Below are 18,338 nucleotides of genomic sequence, written 5' to 3'. Positions count from 1 at the left end.
ATTGGAGGCCGTTACCTCTCTCCCTTCCCAGCCAGGCTGATGTGAAAGCTGGCGTGCGTGGCCGTGGCACTCCACTCTGCCTTTACTGTTGGGTCAGCTTCTGCCGTGCATGCAGCACACACTGGATATCGGTGAGGAGCCAACCCTACAGTCAGGGAGCTGGTATTTTTAGAAGGAAAGACACCAAAATAATAATTACAACGCAAATGTGACCAGGACTGAGCCGGAGGTGTGGTCCATGCTAGGGGGAGGGGGCCGTGCCTAAGAAGTGTGATGATGGCAGGTCAGGGAGCTGCCCCGTAGCTCATGCTACCTCGTATGCTTTGGGGGACAGGGGTGTGCTTGGAAATCCGCCTGTGAGAAGCGTGTAGGGCCCTGTTTATGGATGGAATGTTTCCCTGGCAGCACTTTGTGTGTGGGGGGGTGGGAAGCCAGGCTAGAGGCAGGTGGGCCAGTAGGAGGTTCTCCCTGAGGGAATCGGGAGGGACGGGCTGGAGCCAGAGAAATGGGAGGCAGAGTCCGAAGAACCGGGGGCCTGCGGCAATGCTGCGGGAGACAGGGAGTGTGATGGCGTCACTGAGCCCAGCGAGGTGGCCGTCGGTAACGCTCCCGTGCTGTTCTGTGATTTGACACCATCCTCAGTTTGGAGGAATTACTTTCATGTTCCTTTCAGCATGTTGACACCTGACCGATACATATGGTAATGAAAATGCACACCCCCGAAACCTCTCCCTCTGTCATTTCCTGGCTTAGATTGATCATGAGGTGTAGTGATCTTCATTTTATTAAAAACATTTATTATGGTGGGGCGCCTGGGTGGCTCTGTCAGTTACGCCTCTGACACTTGATGTTGGCCCAGCTCATGATCTCAGGTCGTGGGATCGAGCCCTTTGTCAGGCTCCTCACCCAGCAGGGAGTCTGAGATTCTCTTGCTCTGCCTCCACCCCGCCCCTGCACTCACGCTCACTCTCGCTCTCTCAAATGAATCAATAAATCTTAAAACAAAACCAAGCCTTTATTATGGTACAGACTCTCACAGACAGCAGCCTACTTCCGGGTGTTCACTTTGCCTGCACTCACCTCCTGGCAGGAACCGCGGGAGAGCTGGGTGGGCGGGGACCTGGTGCTGCGGGGTGGGTGAGGGCCTCTCCCCTGGGATGGAAGACAGAGAAACACAATCCTCACCACCACTTTCCCGGCCCTGTGGTCCCTCGTCCCTCCCTCCCTCCCCTCCTGTGAGACCTTGGGAGTGGCCCTCCTCCCTTCCAGGGGAGCACTTGCCGGCTGATGGGCCCCCAGCGGGGGCTGAGGCTTTGGGGGTCACTGTCGGGAGTGCTACCTCCTCCTGCGGGGATGTACCTGCCCCTGGCACCTCCTCCCTTGCATGGGAGGCTTCTGTCTCTGCTTCACCTGGCGGGTGTTGTGGTTTCCAGCCTGGGAGCTTGCACTGAGCCGTATTCCGAGGGACGTTTGTTCACTGGAGGCCTCTGTACAAAGTGCTTGGATGGAGGGGGGCACAGGTCCCGGATCTTCATAGCAGACGCCACCCCGTGCGTCATCCTGTGCATCATCCTGTTTGCTTCTGAAACTCTTACACCTGCCGACCCTTCAGACAGGTGTTGATAATAATAAATACGGGAGCAGCCTTTTGGCTCACCGCTGTTTGTGTCCAGCCCAGTGCACACAGACCTCCTCCCCCGTCCCTGTTTTTAGGCTCTGAGTCTTAAAAGACAGAGGCACTGACCCAGCTGGCAGAAGCAGTGGCCCCACAGGTGAAGGCTGCCCCCATCCCTCCAGACAGCCAGATCACCCGAGAAAGTCCTGCACGTGCCCAGCACTCGCTGAGGGAGAGCACATAGTAATGAGCTACTTTTCTCCCAGGCTGACATCGGGGAACCTGATCCCCTCCAGGGGCCTTCTTGAGATCTGGACCATTTCAGTACAGTCTCCGTGATGGTGGAGTCGGGTGCTCCGCAGGGCCTGCTGGGCTGGGAGAGCACCCCTCCCCCCCCCGTGACCCCCTCCCTGCTGCCGCGATGGCCAGATGCCCTGTTCCTGCATGTCTCTCCAGAACCACGTGCCTCACTCCCTCAAAGTCAGTTCCGGGGCCTTCAGCCCCTCAAGGGGCTTCCCTGGTTCGAGTATTGGTTGTCCGGTTGCAGGAGCTTCTGCTGCGTCTTCTGGCTCCTGAGGTCATCTTGTGGCCTCGATTTTGTCTCTCCTGGCAGGGAGTCCGTGCAGGGCCACTGAGGGTTTAGGAGCGCTGGCCCTGGTTGCCGCGTAATTGCAGGCTGCTGGGGCCCACCGTGTGTGTGCAGCTCTGTGGCTGGGGCCCTCTGTGATTATGTGATTCTTGGGTCTGGTGTTGCGGGGAGGGAGGTTTCCGAGCTGAACACATCGCGATTCTGGGATGGGCCACTGTCATCACGTGCAGGACTCCCTGGGTGCAGTGGAGTACGGCACAAGTTTTAGGGTCCTTGTATATTTAGAGGACTGGAAAAACCACTTGACTGGCGTGTGTGTGTGTGTGTGTGTGTGTGTGAGTGAGCGTGAGCATGAGCGCGCGCCCTGCTCCGTGTGCCACCCCGGCTGGCTGAACGAGGCGGGTGATGGGCTGTGTTTGGGTTTTGTTGTTCTACATCTCAGCCGTGGAAATATACACAGACAGATATATTGAAGAATTCCGTGTCCAGAGTGGGAAGTTGCAGCCAAGCGCTGTTCCCTTGTGTGATGGAACACCCGCGAAACCGCCTTACAGGCTCTCCTGCCTCATTAGGATTTCGTGTCTGGGGACCGGGCGCATCGCTGAGTTAGTCCAGCGAGGCCGCTCTGCTGGCCGTCAGAGCATCCATCCTGACACGTAGGAGGACCTCTGCGGGCATCCCGCCCTGATTTAATCCTCACCACCACTTGCCGTCGTGCCCACATCTTCCCTAATTATGCCGTCACACAGAGTGACAGCCACACAGCGTGACGGCCTCTGGGATGGGGATGGCTGCCGGGGCTCGGGGAGCCAGTGAGCCAGGGACCTGCCGGGTTGCTCTCCTTTCCTGGGCTGTGGAGCCAGGGACTCATCAGTTCATTTGGGGTCTGGGCAGCCCGCCCCCTGTATGTGCTTCTGTTTCTCTGTACAGAAGACTCACTTCTTTGTTTCACCAAAGGAAGCCTGAGATAGAACACCCAGAAGAGACTTCACAGGCTTGAAATAAAAGGCAGTATTTCATACATCTCTGAAGGTGGCATATTTGCTCCCAGAAACTAATGTTTGGATAAAACAAACAAAAATCCCCTTTTTTCTTTTTCTTTCTTTCTTTCTTTCTTTTTTTTTTTTAACTTTTGAACCTATTTCTGAAAGCTACTTTCAGAAGATAGACTAAAACAGCAACTTCAAGCTTCCTTTTTGCTTCTGCTTTGTTTTTGTCAACAGCCTCCCCAGAAAAGTGAATGTCTCCATTGGAGATTAAGTTGGGAATTGGGGAGGGGTGTATATCTTACTTTATTTTGAAAGGAAAGTCTAATCTCTTCTGTTGCAAAAACTTTTCTTACAGAGATGTCTTGCCCCCTGTACAAGGGTTTCAGATCTCTTCTTTTTTTTCTTTTTTTGTCTCGTTTTGAAACTCGAAGCTCTACTTATAATTCTGCCCAGGGCACCCCTGTCGAGCTGCTGTGGAGCCGGGCCTTCCAGAAGAGGATGTGCTGGAACATCGGGCCTCCCCGCAACCTTCCAAGATGGCAGGAGGCCCAAGAACGGCCGTCTTCCCATCGGGGGGTTGGCCTTCCGAATGGGGGCGCTGCTGCTAGCCTCTGATGAGTTTTCGGGATGGAAGCCTGCTGTCTTCTTCTGAGCGCCCAGGAACCCGTCTTTGCCTTTCCTTCCCTGAGGAATCTGGCCTCGTGGTCCCAGACCAACTCACAGTATCCCCAGTTAGGGCCACCGTTTGCAACTCTTAGGGCTCGGGTGGATGCCGCAGGAGAGCAGGTGTGTTTTGTGCTTTTGCGTGATGTCATTCACCTCTTTTCGGTTTAAATTCTCCTACCTGAGCTTTGTGGGGCCTCCTGGATCGGATTTTGTAGCTTTGTCAGCGCCGTGATCCCAGAGCCCTTGATGGTTGCTCACCGTGGCCTTCCTCTCCCTCCCTGTTCTTCGCATCCCTCTGCACCTGCCGGGAGGCCGGAGCCTGGAGGAGGGGTTCCAGTAGAGGTAGAGCCTTCTGCTTGTATCTCCAGCTCTGACTGTGTCCACCAGGCACAGTGCTGCACGTGTAGATCCAGGCGAGGGTGTTGAGAAAGGTGGGGCTTGTCCATCTAGGTGCCTCCAGGAGGCCAGTGGTGATGGCCCAGCCAGAAAGGGAAGCTGCCCTCAGGGCCCTCAGAAGCTAGAGAGGTAATGGAGGGCCCGTGTTTCCTTCATAAGGCACCGAGACCCTGACCACCCATCCTCCCCGGCATGGGCCTCGGAGGAGGAGTTCCAGTTCTCTGATCGGCTCAGAATTGCTTTCCGCTGGGCCCCCTTCCCTCCTCGGCCCTGCTCCTGCCGCCCAGCTGTGAGGAAGGACAGCACAGCCCCTGGACTTCAGCTGTGTCCTCACCTCCAAGTGAACAAAAAGAAGGCCCTCAGAGGGTCTAGACCGTGGGTGTCCCTTTTACTTCTTTTGACTCAGGCTTGAACTTGTAGCCTGTAAGAGTACCTGACACCAGGATGGAATCTTGAACAGGACTCTTGCCAAGACTAGGGCAAGGTTTTTCAGATTTTAAGTCACAACCCATAAAGCCGATCATGAAACTACTTTAGGAGGTTGGCATCAGTATTTAAAAGAAAAATTAATAGAAGAGAAGATACTGGAGCACGTCCCATATAGTAAAGTAGTTACTGTATAGAACTTGTTACGTATATATGGATGTGTGCGTGTATATAAATCTATAGTATATATATTAATATATGAATTGTGTCCTGGGTCTCTACATCGAACTTACTTCTTCCTGTGGGTTTTGGCAAAAAAAAAAAAATTTGAAAGCTGCTGGCCATAGGACAGGAATAATGGGAGAGGCTGGGGGGAGGGGAGGAGCTTGCGAATCTGGTTTAGAACACATACTCACGTTTTGGGTAAGTGTGACGAGACGAGTGCCATTGTCACGTGCAGCCTTGGTCTGCTCCTCTTTTTTTTTTTTAATTTTTTATTGTTATGTTAATCACCATACATTATATCATTAGTTTTTGATGTAGTGTTCCATGATTCATTGTTTGTGCATAACACCCAGTGCTCCACGCAGAACGTGCCCTCTTTAATACCCATCACCAGGCCAACCCATCCCCCCCCCAGGTCTGCTCCTCTTAAGTCACTCGTCTTCGGGGGGGGGCAGGGTCCCCTCCCGTCTGCCCATCCCCCACATCTCCCTGCAGCACCCGTCCCCGGCTCCCAGGTGCACTGCCCGGATGGTGCGTTGCCCACCTTGGTTCACATTCGCAGGCTTCGCCTTCTTACCCTGTTACCTGTTTTACCACCCCGTGCCTGGCTCTGGTTCAGGACAGAAAATCACTCCATCTCCCTGGGCCTTCGGTTTTCTTGTCCACCACTGTGAGTAAAACTTAATACTTGGCGACCTGACTACAGTGCATTCCGTCTCTCGGAGTACACTTAAAGGAGATAAAACGAAAACAGAGAATGAGGACAGATACGCTCAGTGCCGTGCGTGGGACACACGGTAGATAACTCACCGATCGTCAGTTCTGTTTTTCTTACGTAGAAGGGTATTTCTGTAGTCGGATTTGACAAACTCCCTAAACAGCAATTTATGAGGGCTCACCCCTTAACATTTTAAAGATCCACCTTTCTTTTTTCTTAACGTCCCAATAAGCACATTTTAGTGTCTTAGGGAAACAGAAAACATCCCCATGATACTTTCTACATCGAAACCAGCGTTGCAGTGACCTTGGTGTCCTTTCAGAAGACACTTCGCAGAGAACGTCCAGTTTTGTCTGAGGACACCTTCTCAACTCACCAATCACCGGTCCCCCAAAGTGCCCTCCTGACCCCCCACCCCTGCTGTCTTTTCATAATTGCAACCCAAAGGTCTCGGTTGTGAAAAGTTCCTTTTGTCAGACGCACTGAGCTCAGCCCATCTGGCAGTGGCCCTGCTCCCTGCTCCCGCGAGATGGATTACAGCCATTGTAATTCTGCTCCCCACCCCAGCTCGCCTGACACACCAGCAGCCCGCAGGAGGCTGTGGGGCCCAGGGGGGCCTCCAGCTGGTGGCCCTGAACAGTCCGTCTCCTGCCTTCACTGGAGTCTGGTGGAATTGATACGTTCATAAAAGCTACTGGTGTCCAGGCCTCTTCCCAGCTTCTGTGCGGATTTATTGTGTGGGCCTGTCTGCCTGGGTGTCTATCTCATAAAGACTCAGAAATGATTTCTTTTTTCACCCATTATTTGGAGAGCATAATAAGTCTCTGTCAGATTAGCTTCTTGGAGGCTCGACGCTTTTTGAAAAGAGCTTGCATAATCAGTGTCTGTTGAGCTGTTACGCCAAGAACTGATCCCCGTTGGGCAATGGGAATGTATATTTTGTGCGTTTTAAATATTTCACTGTTCAGTCCCATTAGAAATCAAGCTACCTGTGCTTGGAATCAAGATGTGGGCCCTTAGTCACACGGTGGGTGAGTTTTTCTCCACAGGGGATGAACTCTCTGTAGAGCAAGACCAGAGGCCTTCAGCTCACCGACCTCCACTCCAGCTCTCCCCTAGTGAGAGCCTGTGCTTTCCACCTTTGTGAGAAACTGTCTTGAGTCCAGTAGAATGTGAACAAACAGCTGCAGGTCAGTGGGAAAACAAGCAGCTGAGTGAGAGGTGTCTGGGCCTTTCTATTTGTATGCTCTGCCCCCGCTGTGAAATCTCGGGGAGAGGTGGTCTTGTAGGTGTCCCCTCAAAAAAGATACGATGAATCCTAACCCCCAGTACCTCAGAATGTGACCTTATTTTGAGGCAAGGTCTGTACATGAATGGTGTCCTTATAAAATGGGGAAATTTGGACTCAGACTGGGCTGGGTGGGGTCTAGGTTTGGGGCTTTGTTTTCCAAACGTCAGGGCCCTTCCCAGGTGGGGCTGGCTCTCCACTTAGTTTTACTTTTTAAGTACTTGAGTTTCGTTGTGGTGCCTATGGCTGGCTTCCAAGCAGTTTCCCGGATTCGTGGGTTCCCTCCTGTCGAAGAGCGTCACTTTCCCCCCACATCTGGGTGGGGTGAGTGTCCTCTGATTTCTGCCCGAGGATTCTTGAAGCCATGCATGCTGAGTTCTGGCCCTCTCCGTCTCCTGCTGCCTTGCTCTCTGTCCAGAATCTCTGTCGGGTCACTGCGGTTGGGCCTGCTGCCTCTGACCTGAGGGAGAGCGGCCCCACTCTGCCTGCCTCCTCACAGCCCACCTCTCACTCCCAGTCCGTGCGTTAGCTGGGCTGTCTGTCCCTGAACCAGTAATGGGCATACAATGCAACCAGGGGCTTTTTCAGAAGGGCCATTAATTCAGAGGTTTAAGAAGATGAAATTCTGGCTTATCAGAAATTGGAATGTGTGGGGATAGGTCGCTAAGTTCACCACCCCAGATGTTATGATGGGGGTACAAGTGTGGGGTGTATGGCCGCACAGGGCCTCGTCCCTGGGGCTGGTGGCCACAGGGTGGGGCTCTCCCAGCACAGTCCCACGGGCAGAGCCAGGCCTTGTGGGTCTGACGCTTTTGTAATCTGAAGACCATTTCTGAGAGCAAGGGTGATTATTAACCCAAAGCTCGATTCCCAAGTGAAGAGCGCAGAGGAAGTCACAAAAGGTCGAGAATCGCCCGGTCTCCCGGAGGACAGAGCGCTGACCAAGAGAGGTTAGATCAGGGGTCAGATCAAGAGAGGGCCCTGAGGGTTCTAAGAAGGGAAACATCAGTGCCCACAGAGTTTGCTCTCGGGCTCTGAGCAGAGGACAAAGTGGTGCTCTGAAAGGGCGGATTCCCCAGTGGCTTACACGTGCAGACACTGTCCATGCATTCGGATTCATTTCAATCAGTGCCTGAAACATAGAGGATGAAAAGTAGTGTTGGGAAGGCAAGTGCTCTGGCCGCAAGAAACTGAACATCCTGTTTGGGAGACAAGAAACAAGAGTTATTTAAAGAATGCTTTGGTTCTCTCATTGGAGATAAATGCAGTAATTAGGGAATTGGTCAAGTACAATAGAAGGCAAGGTCAGACTGGGCTGTGTTGCATTACGATTTGGAGAAACTGTCACACAGGAGGTAAAATTTGGGCCAGAACCCAAAAGCTGGCAGAGAATCCGTGAAGGCAATAATAAGGTCATCCTAGAAGAGATTTTATTTAAGGCCATGAACTTTGTAGTCAGGTGACCCTGGATCAAGTGCCACCTCAATTTCTGCATTTAAAAGCAGAGAAAATACAAGAACTTACTGTGCAGAGTTGGAATGAGCATTGATTGAGATGGATGTGAGCCACAGAGCGTGGGGCCTGGCATGTAGTAAACATAGTGACAGCAAATAGGAAAGCTGCATCCTGTTACTGTCACCTCTGTAGAGTGATTGCCTAAAAAACCCAAAGGATAATAACAAGTACCGGCAAGGATACAGAGCAACCAGAATTCTCTGGTTGTTGGTGGGAAGGCAAAATGGTGCAACCAGTTTGGAAAACGGGTTGGCAGTTTCTTACAAAGATCAACACATGCTCCATGCCACCAACCATCTCACTTAGATATTTTTCCAAGGGAAGTGGACATTTATACGCTCACAGAATTCATGATGACTTCATTCATACTTGGCCCACACTGGAAATGACTTAGCTGCTCCTCAGCTGGAGGATGGATGGGCGAGCTGTGGTACAGCCGTAAGAAAGGGCGTGATAGAACCCAGAAGGTCACTTGCTGTAGGATATCACTCACGTGATGTTCTAGAAAGGCAAAGCCAACAGAAGGCTGACCAGGGGATGCCAGGGGGCCGAGTTAAGGTACACAGGGGAATTTTGTGGTTGATGCAACTGCTCTATATCTTGTGTGTGGTGGTGGTTCACGATTGTGCACAATGGTCCAAACTCACAGAACTGCACACTAGAGTGAATTTCACTGGATGTAAATGGCACCTTCATTGAAAACAAATCATGAGCCAAGTCAAGGAACAGAGAGAACCTGCTGGAACAGGTCTGGAATTGGGCAGCGGGAGGAGGGAAGGGGTCAGTAAGAAATAAGCTGGGTGGGTGGAGTAGAGGCTGGCTGCAGGGGATTGAAAGTGTACCTGAGGGGATGTAAAATGGTGAGCCTTCAGGACTACCCAGGCAGTGGGTGGCAGGGTGATGGTGGCATTTTGGGTTGCTCCGGGGACAGAAAAGGGCCTGGCCAGGGGTCACCGTATTTCGCCAGCATGTGGTGAAGCCAGCACACAGTGGATCTGTCGAGGGATTGTCGAGAGGGGCTTGAGGCCATCACTAACATATGCTGCCTGTTTTAGAGATGGGGTCACTAAGGTAGGAAGCCAACAACTTTTGTTTTGGAAAAGTGCCCAATATAGGAGTGCAAGCTAAGGCCTCTAGTGACACTGTCAGACTTCGCATACTGGGCCAGTGGGCGCGCTGCAGAATATTTTCAGCCAGAGATCCCCCTGTTCAGAGGAGAGCAGAAGCGGCCAGCAGCGGGCAGAGCTCGAACCACCCCATGAGATAGCTGGCCTGGCCTATGGTAAGGCTTCCCACCATCTCTCCCTCCAGGGAAATCAAGTCAGGTTGACTCTCCCTCGGGAGCTCTTGCGTCTTGCCATCCGAGCACAGGTAAAAGATTTTGCATCGTCGGCCTCCAAGTTGGTCGGAAGAATGCTGTCTGATGGCTTTGCTCATGTCTACGCAGAGCCGTGAACAAGCAGGCACAAAGAGAGCCAGCCTCGGAGGCGGGGTTTCCACGCAGCCCCAGCCCCTGCTGCTCGGATGCCCAGCGCCTGGGCAGCAGTGTGTTTATTCTTGCATCACATGCCTGAAGTGGGTGAAGGGACAGACCCCATGTGTCTGCCGAGGACGCTGACACTGCCTTTCGATGAGACAAAAAGCCGGGGTTGAAATAGAGCTTTATCAGAAGTGTGCTCTTTCACCCATCCGTAGTCTGTAAACATGCGAGCTTACCCAGCCCGGGAAGAGCACCAGCCCCCACCGCACTTTTGGCTGCTATCCGTGTGATGTTTTATTTACACAGGGAACTGTCTTCTGTATTCTTACTGGTTGCTTCTGCCTCCACAAAAATGTCTAATGCGCATGACTTGTATTTACACGTGGCGGATGCCAAGTCGTCCCACCGCTTTCTCTCAAAATGTTGAGCACTCCCTTGAGTTTATTAGGAGGGTCTCAAGGAAGGAGGTATTCAGTGTGAGCCTGCAGGGTCAGCAAGAGAAGTTCGCCTAATTATTTTGTTTCTTTATTTGCATCCCTGCATTGCATTTCAGCCGGGTCTGAAGAAAACATTTAAAACTGTAGTCCAATTTGGGACCACATGGGTCAGACTTTCCTCAGTGGGAAAGGGATGGTCACTTTGCTCTGTGCGTGGTCCTAGGGCTCCACACTGCCATGGCCAGCCTGAGGACCACACACTGAGTCCACAGGGAACCGTGGGGTGTGCTGGGGCCTCAGGGTGCCAGAACGCCCAGGGCCATCTTGGTGCTGACTGGGCGGGCTGCACCACTGAACACGGCAAAGATGTAAGTCGGATGTCTCACGTGGAGCAGGGCGAGGTGAATACTGGTCAGTTCCAGGAGGGAAACGCAGAGTCTTCCCACCACCTGCAGGCACACTGGCTCTGACCACAGTGCTCCTCCCCTTCCCTTCATCCCTTTTTCACCAGGGTCCTGGTAGACCAAGATGCCTTTAGGGAACCGGAATCCTGGGGGAGTGCCAGCTTTCTGAAGCCCTTGGCCAAGCCCTGTTTGCCTGTTTGTTCCCAGCTCTGGGGGAGTTGGCCAACATGCCTTCCATTCCTGCCTTTCGACCCAGAATGACTACCGAGGGTTTTGGAGGGGTGGGTGGGGAGGCTAAAGTCACAACCCTTGGGGTGTGTTCTCTTTCTAGAAGGCACCCACGCAGGTGCTTCTTCCCTGGCTTCTGGGCCAGTGTCCTAAGCCTCTGCTCCCTGGTCAGACCTTCATCTCTTTTCTCCAGGATGACCACTGTCATCTATAAGTCCCTCCTCAGGCACCTGGATGGCTCAGTCGGTAAAGCGTCTGCCTTTGGCTCGGGTCATTATCTCAGGGTCCTGGGATCGAGGCCCTCATTGGGCTCACTGCTCAGTGGGGAACCTGCTTCTTCTCCCTCTGCCTGCAGGTCCCCCGGCTTGTACTCTCTCTCTCTCTTTGTCAAATAAATAAATAAAAATCTTTAAAAAAAAATTCTAAAAGTACCTCCTCACTTCCTCCCACCAAAGACTTCTCCAGCCCATCTTCCATTTCATAGCAAAGGGATATTGTATTAGTTTCAGGATTGTAGTATTAATAGCAGTATTAATAACAATAGTAATGTTACTGAATATGTAGTATGCATCAGGCATTATAGCAAGAAATCCTATACGGTGACCATCAACTGCTGTCCCCACAAGAGCTGAGCCTTAGGGAGGGTGTAGGTGTGCCCAAGATCACAGTGCACACCTTGTACTCAGCAAGAATACCAGGTGATATTCCTGAGGACGGGGCCTGACCATGCAGTTATCGCTCCATCTCTACTACCTAGCAGAGGACCTGGCATATAGTAAGCATTCAAAAACAAACTTGTTACATGAGCAAATTGGCTCTATCAGAGATGGCTTCAGAAGCTCAGAAACTCTTTCAGCCCTGCTGATGCACCGGCTCTCCCGGATCCTTTTTTATATTGACTCAAGGGCATGAATAATATTTAAAATGGGGGCCATTGGCTCAGACTATGTGGATGGTACTGGTTTTACTCCATGTAGAATCCTATGACTGAACTGCCCTTCCATGTCATGCTCCCACGGTTTTTATGGGCAACAGCCGTGGAAAATCGCTTCCTGTTTTCTGTCAGCTGTCATTGAGGATTTCCTGTATTATTTCATTCCACATCCTTGTCTGTTATGCGTTGCTGCCTGGCAAGTCACCCTGAGGCGCAGTGGCCTAAACAGGAATGATTTATGACTCCCGACGACCCTGTGGGACAATGCCTGTGCCGGTGTCTCCGTGTCCGGGGCTCACGTGTGTCTCTGCAGTCAAGTGATAGCTTAGTTGGCAGGCTGGTCCAGGACGGGCTTCACTCACATGTCCCGCAGGACTGCTGGCTGTGGCCTGGGCTGTCTCAGCTTCCAAATGGCCAGGTTTAAGTGCCAGGAACCTCAGTCAGCTTCCTTACAGCGTGGTGGCCCCAGAGGCTGTGTCCCGAGAGGACACGGACAGTGCACAGGCACTTCCAAGCTCCACCCCTTGCCTCGTGGTTGCGGGCGTCCGATTGGCCAGAGCCGTCACAGGGCCACGCCCAGCGACCACGAGGGGCAGGCCCTTTACCTCCCCTTCCCGCGGGAGGAGGAGCTAAGACACATGGCCGGGTATAATCCGCCACAGTCCATTTCCCAGATCCGTGACTCATGACAAATTTAGGATTTTGCACCAGAAATTCGGTCTCTCTTAAGGTACTTATGACCTCACTTGGGAGCTGAAAATGCAGTTCGTTGAAGGGTAGCCATCGGATCTGAACGGAGACGCTGACTCGATCCTGGAGCGTTTTGCCTTTGACCGGTTACTTGCATCTATTTTTTCCTGCTTGTGACTGATGCTCATTACACCCTAGTTCTCGTTCCTGTTACTCCTTTTACTTCTGTCCTTGGGAAGCTCAGAGTTGAAATTCAAGTCAGCCACAGCATCTTGCTTCCCCATTTCCTCGGGCTCCGTGTCCCATCTCCTTAGTGTTGCTCCTTGGGTCTTTTGTTTTAAACTACCCAATCCCTTTTGGAAGAAGATAGGGTAGAAACATTTGGTAAGACCCACTTGCAAAATTACTTAAAAAGTTAAAAATTCCTGGCACTCCCAGTTCATTGGTTTTGCTGGTAAGCCTCAGGGTTCTAGTCCTAAGCTTGTGTACACAGGAATGAAAGTGAGTTTGCATGTCCTGCTTGATTTGACTCAGATGAACTTTGCCGCTTATCCCAACCACGTAAGCCAGCCAACTTTCTGGTGCCTTCCTTCCGGCACTTATTACATCTGGTCCACCACATCCTCAAGGTGTTATGATGAGGCTTCTGTATATGAGCATCTGTTGTGTTTAGGTACATTTGCTCTAGTCCTCCCGGAGGCTAGCATTCTGGATAATGCCACCAGGAATTAAAGAGCTCGGTAATTTATAAAATTCTAGAAACTGGATTTGCATCTAGTTCTTTCTTGTTTCAAAGACAATGGGTACATGAATCTTTGGCCTAAGGAGAGTGAATTAGCAGATCAGCAGGCTCTTTGGAATGCAGCGTTAAAAAAAAAAACAAAAAACTAGGGCACCTGGGTGGCTCAGATGGTTAAGTGTCTGCCTTCGGCTCAGGTCATGATCCCAGGGTCCTGGGGTCGAGTCCTGCATCGGGCTCCCAGCTCCTTGGGAGCCTGCTTCTCCCTCTGCTTCTCTCTCTCTGTGTCTCTCATGAATAAATAAATAAAATCTTAAAAAAAAAAAGATCTCAGTGTGCAGTAGAGGTGATATACAAGCACCACTTGGAATGAATTCTGTGGAGTCGGCACAGCTTGGTGGCCATTCCTGAATCCCACAGACTCTGTGGGTCTGCAGTGGAAAGAAGGCTCGTGACTGGTTATCAGTAACTATGGGGTCTTGGGTAACTCAGGTGATTTCTTGTGCCTCACTTTTTATTGAGAACCTACTATGTGTCAGACCCTGCCAGCATCATCGTCATCATGCATGTTATCTCATTTAATTTTGCAACATCACCATGGGTGGAAAACACGATTCCTATTGCTGTGGGCTCCAGAGCAGGAATCTGAATTTGCCTGCAAAGCCTGAGTCCCCTGTAGCGGATCACCTTCTCCCCAACTTTCCCATTATGATTAAATGAGATAAAGCATGTGAATAGGAAAAGCAGCCTTTGAAATGAAATACTAATGTAAGATTGTAATTTTCTGAAATTGAATAAGAGAAGATAAGAGGAAGGATTCCCCAGTTACTGTCTTACAAACTGGGAGCCGGACACTTCACTTAGATGAGCTGGATTTAGTCATTCTAACTACCCGGGTGGGCACGGAGTCAGCCAGTCCGTCCCAGACCTGGCTGGGTGTTGTGGATGGAGCAGGGACCCTGGGCCGGGGAGACCTGGGTATGACCCTGGATGCGCTTCCTGTTTGCCACAGGCCTTCAATTCTCTTTTTGGTTCTCAATGTTCTCGTCTTTGAACGGAGGCATTAACACTGCATCTCCAGAATGCTAAGAAGAATGATAGAAAGAGCATACATCCAGCTACCCTACTCCTCCTGGCACTTAGGAACTTTCTGTAAATGTCTGTTCTGTGGAGATGACATCACCGCCATTGTCATTCCCATCCCCTCCGTGTTCATGTTGGAGGAACGGGCTGTCGAGCCAGGGACAGGCAACCTGGTGCAAGAGCACGCTTTGCTTTCTCTCTGCGCAAGAACTTGCCCATGAACTGAGTGTTAGGGCCCAGTGTGCCTCTTAGTTCAAAAGGTCAGCGCCAGCAGTGGCCATAAGCACACAAGATCAATTTGGTCTTTCATTGACCAGTTTCTGGAAGTTACACTCAGTAGGGAAACATGCACACAGAGGAGACAGGCCCCTCCATAGGCCTGGCAGTGCCAAACCCTGCCCAGAACAGCAGGGGCCCTTCCAATTCCTGGGGGGAGGGGAGACCTCCCGGGCTTCTAGAATAGTGTGTTGACCTCACACCTTGCAAGCAGAGGCCAGGCTCACACCCGTTTCTAGGAACAGCCCCTGTGCCCCCACAGGCTTCCCCAGCCGCTTTGGGCGGTATCCGTACCCTCTGGCCAGATGCAAGCCAACTGCCATGATGCCTTTAATGATGTGAAATAGTGCATAAGTTGGAAGTTCCAACCTAAACGTGTCTGTGTTTAAATTTATTATTCATGAAGGTAATTTAAAAACATGACAGAAAGTTTGAGAAGTAGAGACAAAACTCATTATTCTTCACTCTAACACAACCATTTTTATTTTAGTGCGTTTCATTCCAAGCTAATCCATATGGCTACGTAGTTTTATATAGTTGTTTCATTGTGTACATAAAATTTTGTTTCCTGCTTTTTCATTTAACATATTATAAGCATTTGCATATGGCTGTGTGATCCTTATAATTTTTAATGGTTGCATAATATTCTTTTGAGGGGCTATAACATAATTTAACCAACCTCTTATTGGTGAATACTTTTTTTTTCTTAGAAACAGTGCTGTAACATTCATGTATAAGATTTTTTCCTTATTCTGGGTTAATTCATTAGGATATGCTCACAGAAATGCAGTTTTTCAGCTTAAAGGTCTTAAGTGTCTTTCTAGTTCTTGATGTGTGGTGCCCAGTTGCTTCCCAGTCAGGCTGAACTAATTTACACCCTCTCCTTTTGCTCTTTAGTAAGATAGTGGGACCTTTGCAACCCATGTTGTAATACCACATACTGGAATAGTGTGGAAAATGTCCCAGCTGTCGGAGGCAGAGAACGAACGTGTAGATAAATGTGCCAGGGGTGGAGGGATCACACAGCTTGTCCCTGACCGGAGCTGTCTGTCCTGTCCCACGACAGAACACAAGAGGGAGGGAGGCTCCTGGGGCAACCAGCATCCATGGAACGTGCCAGCATACGGTGCCCAGCTGGGTTGGGCTTTCCCTGTCTTTGGGTACAGAGTCTAGCTGCATGCCCCTCACACTAGGGGATGGATGTGAACGCTCCTCGTGGCTTCTGTGATCTGAGGGAAATAACCTCCAAAGAAAAGAGCCTGGAGCTATGGAAAAAACACTAATAGGCGGGAGTGCTCCCACCTCAACCGCCTTTCCCCACGTGTTTGCTTATCTATAAAATGGGCTGATGATGGACGGCGGGTGTTCTGTTTGCACAAATCCTTTGTGAAAGAAAAACTTGGAATTAATAAAATGAGAGCCCGTTGAGAAAACCAGATTTCAGACAGCCATTCTAGGGTTTTTAGGTGATGTTCATATGGCAGGCCGGGAGGCATCGAACCCCAGATGAAGAGAATGTTAATGAGAACAGTAAATTTTAAATTCATAAAGGTAAATGCTGCGTCGTTCCCATTTGCTGTTACTCATTGTTAGAAACTTCAGAAGAGTCCTCCCCACCGTCTCACTGAGATGCTCATGGGTTTGTTTTCCTTCACTGCACATGACATGCATCTCCTGAGCTGTGTCTCACACGTGGTGTCTCTGGTCTTCTAGCCACACGCATTGATTTTCTAAAAAGACCCAGGTGGGTCCACATCATCTTCCTACTTTTCTCCTGGAGATGCTCTTCAAAACAGGTCTGATGTCCATGGAGGATCTTTCCCTTAGAGAGTTCTGACTCCCAGTGGTTACAGAGCTGAGCAAGGAAGGAACCAATCCTAGGGGCCTTGGGCCCCCAGCAGGTGGGATTTACTCAGCAAGTGGACAAGTGGGCAGCACCAACTGATGACAGCGGAGCATTGGGGCGCAGTTCTGTAAGACCCAGTCCAGCCGTGAGCTGAAGCAAAGTGGCCAAGCATCTCCACTAGGGTATTGACACACAAGTCAGGGTGCTGCCAAGCTTGGAGGAATGCTGGTGGCCGTTGGGGTGGGGGAAGGTGGGGTGGCGTGGGTGTGGAACGTAGAGGCGAGGTGGGGAATCTCGGCCACCTGTCTTTCCCTGCTGGCCGTGCCGACGGCCTGCTTAACCTTTCTCTTCCCGCTTTTTTCTCGTCTACTGGGAATTATTATTTCCTAACTTTAATATACAACTGATCTTTGCAAAAGTCACGGGGGTCATAATTTCCTTTAATTTTTACGATTTTATTTAGAGAGTGTGTGCACGAGCAGGAGGAGGGGCACAGGGAGAGGGAGAGAGAGAATCTCAAGCAGACTCCCCGCCACGTGCAGACCCTGATGCAGGGCTTGATCCCACGACCCTGAGATCATGCATGACCTGAGTCAAAATCAGGAGTCAGGCGCTTAACTGACTGAGCCACCCAGGCGCCCCAGTAATTTTCTAAAATACATTTTCTTTTTGTAAAAAAGACATTTTCTTGTCAAGGTTGCTGCAATTCAGCATTTCTCTAAAGTAAGAGAACCTGCTTCAGCTAATGTTGAAAATTCCAGAACAAGAAGTAGAGCAGCAGTGAAGAAGGGGCTTTTGTCTGAGACCCCCCCTTCCCCCAAATAGGAGAAGCTGTTTCTCTGTTTACAGGAAGAGAGAGGTGGAAACAGATCAAGTAATAAAAAATGAGGCCATAAACGGCTCCTGAAATAGCTAGCTTGTGGGCTCTAATTCTGGCAGCCCATGCCTCTGTATTAAAACGCCTGCTTCTCCTGCGTTCGGGAATGTTTATGACCGGGCCCGAGAGCCGTCTTGCTTCATGAACTCTTACTTAGAAGCAGGAATAAGGAAAAGCTGCATGTTAGTAGCCTGCTGGCTCCTGCCTGCTCTGGGCCACCTACTGCTTTGGTCATCTACTGTGAGCATGGGGGTTTAGGATGGCTCTTGCAAAAGAGAGTTGTGGTGTGAAATAGATTGCTCCTGGGCTCTGTGTCTCATTGCAAAAATTGGCTAAAAATCAGCATTTATCAAGAGATTCACACCTTAGCTTCCTGCGGGGAGAGGGAGTGGAGTTAAAATTGCTCTTAAAAAATTGACAGATACCCTAGAAATACATAGCTGACAGATGTTGGACCAGGAGTGTTTAATGTAATTATTTTCCTTTTATGTAAATAAGATCTATGCACCCATTTAGTTTAAAAATTTTTTTAACTATTTTTTTAGAAGAGTTTCAGATTTGCAGAAAAACCAGGAATACCAGTGCAGAGATTCTCATATACCTTGTAGCCAGTTTCCCGTGTAATGACCATTTCAAATTAGTATGGTACATGCATTACAATTAAAGAACCAATACTGATACATTATTATGAACTGAAGTCCCTACTTTATTCAGATTTCATGAGTTTTTCCCTAATGTTCTTTCTCTTTTCTAATATTTGGCTAGATCCCACATTACATTCGGTTGTCAGATCTTTCTCGGCTCCTGGGCTGTGACAGTCCTCAGCCGTCCTTGCTTTTGATGAGCTTGATGGTTTTGAGGAGTCCTGGTCAAGGATTTGGTAAAAATATCCCACATTTGGGGTTTATCTAATGTTT

At 50.3% G+C, this 18,338-nt stretch overlaps 1 protein-coding gene across 10 annotated transcripts in view; it reads left to right on the top strand.

Annotated features, from left to right (window-relative positions):
- Positions 1-18,338, top strand: part of GALNT2 (polypeptide N-acetylgalactosaminyltransferase 2) — a 181,244-nt gene that overhangs the window by 67,057 nt on the left and 95,849 nt on the right. For 8 of the 10 annotated variants that reach the window (XR_003520306.1, XR_003520305.1, XR_003520304.1 and 5 more), the window contains exon 1: positions 3,806-3,979. The exons of the other annotated variants lie outside the window; for them this stretch is intronic. Coding sequence is in view for 4 of the 8 variants with exons in the window: in XM_027595938.2 (XP_027451739.1) it covers positions 3,821-3,979 (159 nt within the window). In the remaining 4 variants the exon portion in view is untranslated. Of the gene's footprint in view, positions 1-3,805; positions 3,980-18,338 lie in introns of those variants that run through there. 10 annotated transcript variants of the gene reach the window in all.

This window comes from Zalophus californianus, chromosome 15 (assembly GCF_009762305.2).
Source record: "Zalophus californianus isolate mZalCal1 chromosome 15, mZalCal1.pri.v2, whole genome shotgun sequence".
Lineage (NCBI taxonomy): Eukaryota > Metazoa > Chordata > Mammalia > Carnivora > Otariidae > Zalophus > Zalophus californianus.
This window is presented reverse-complemented; position numbering and strand designations above follow the sequence as displayed.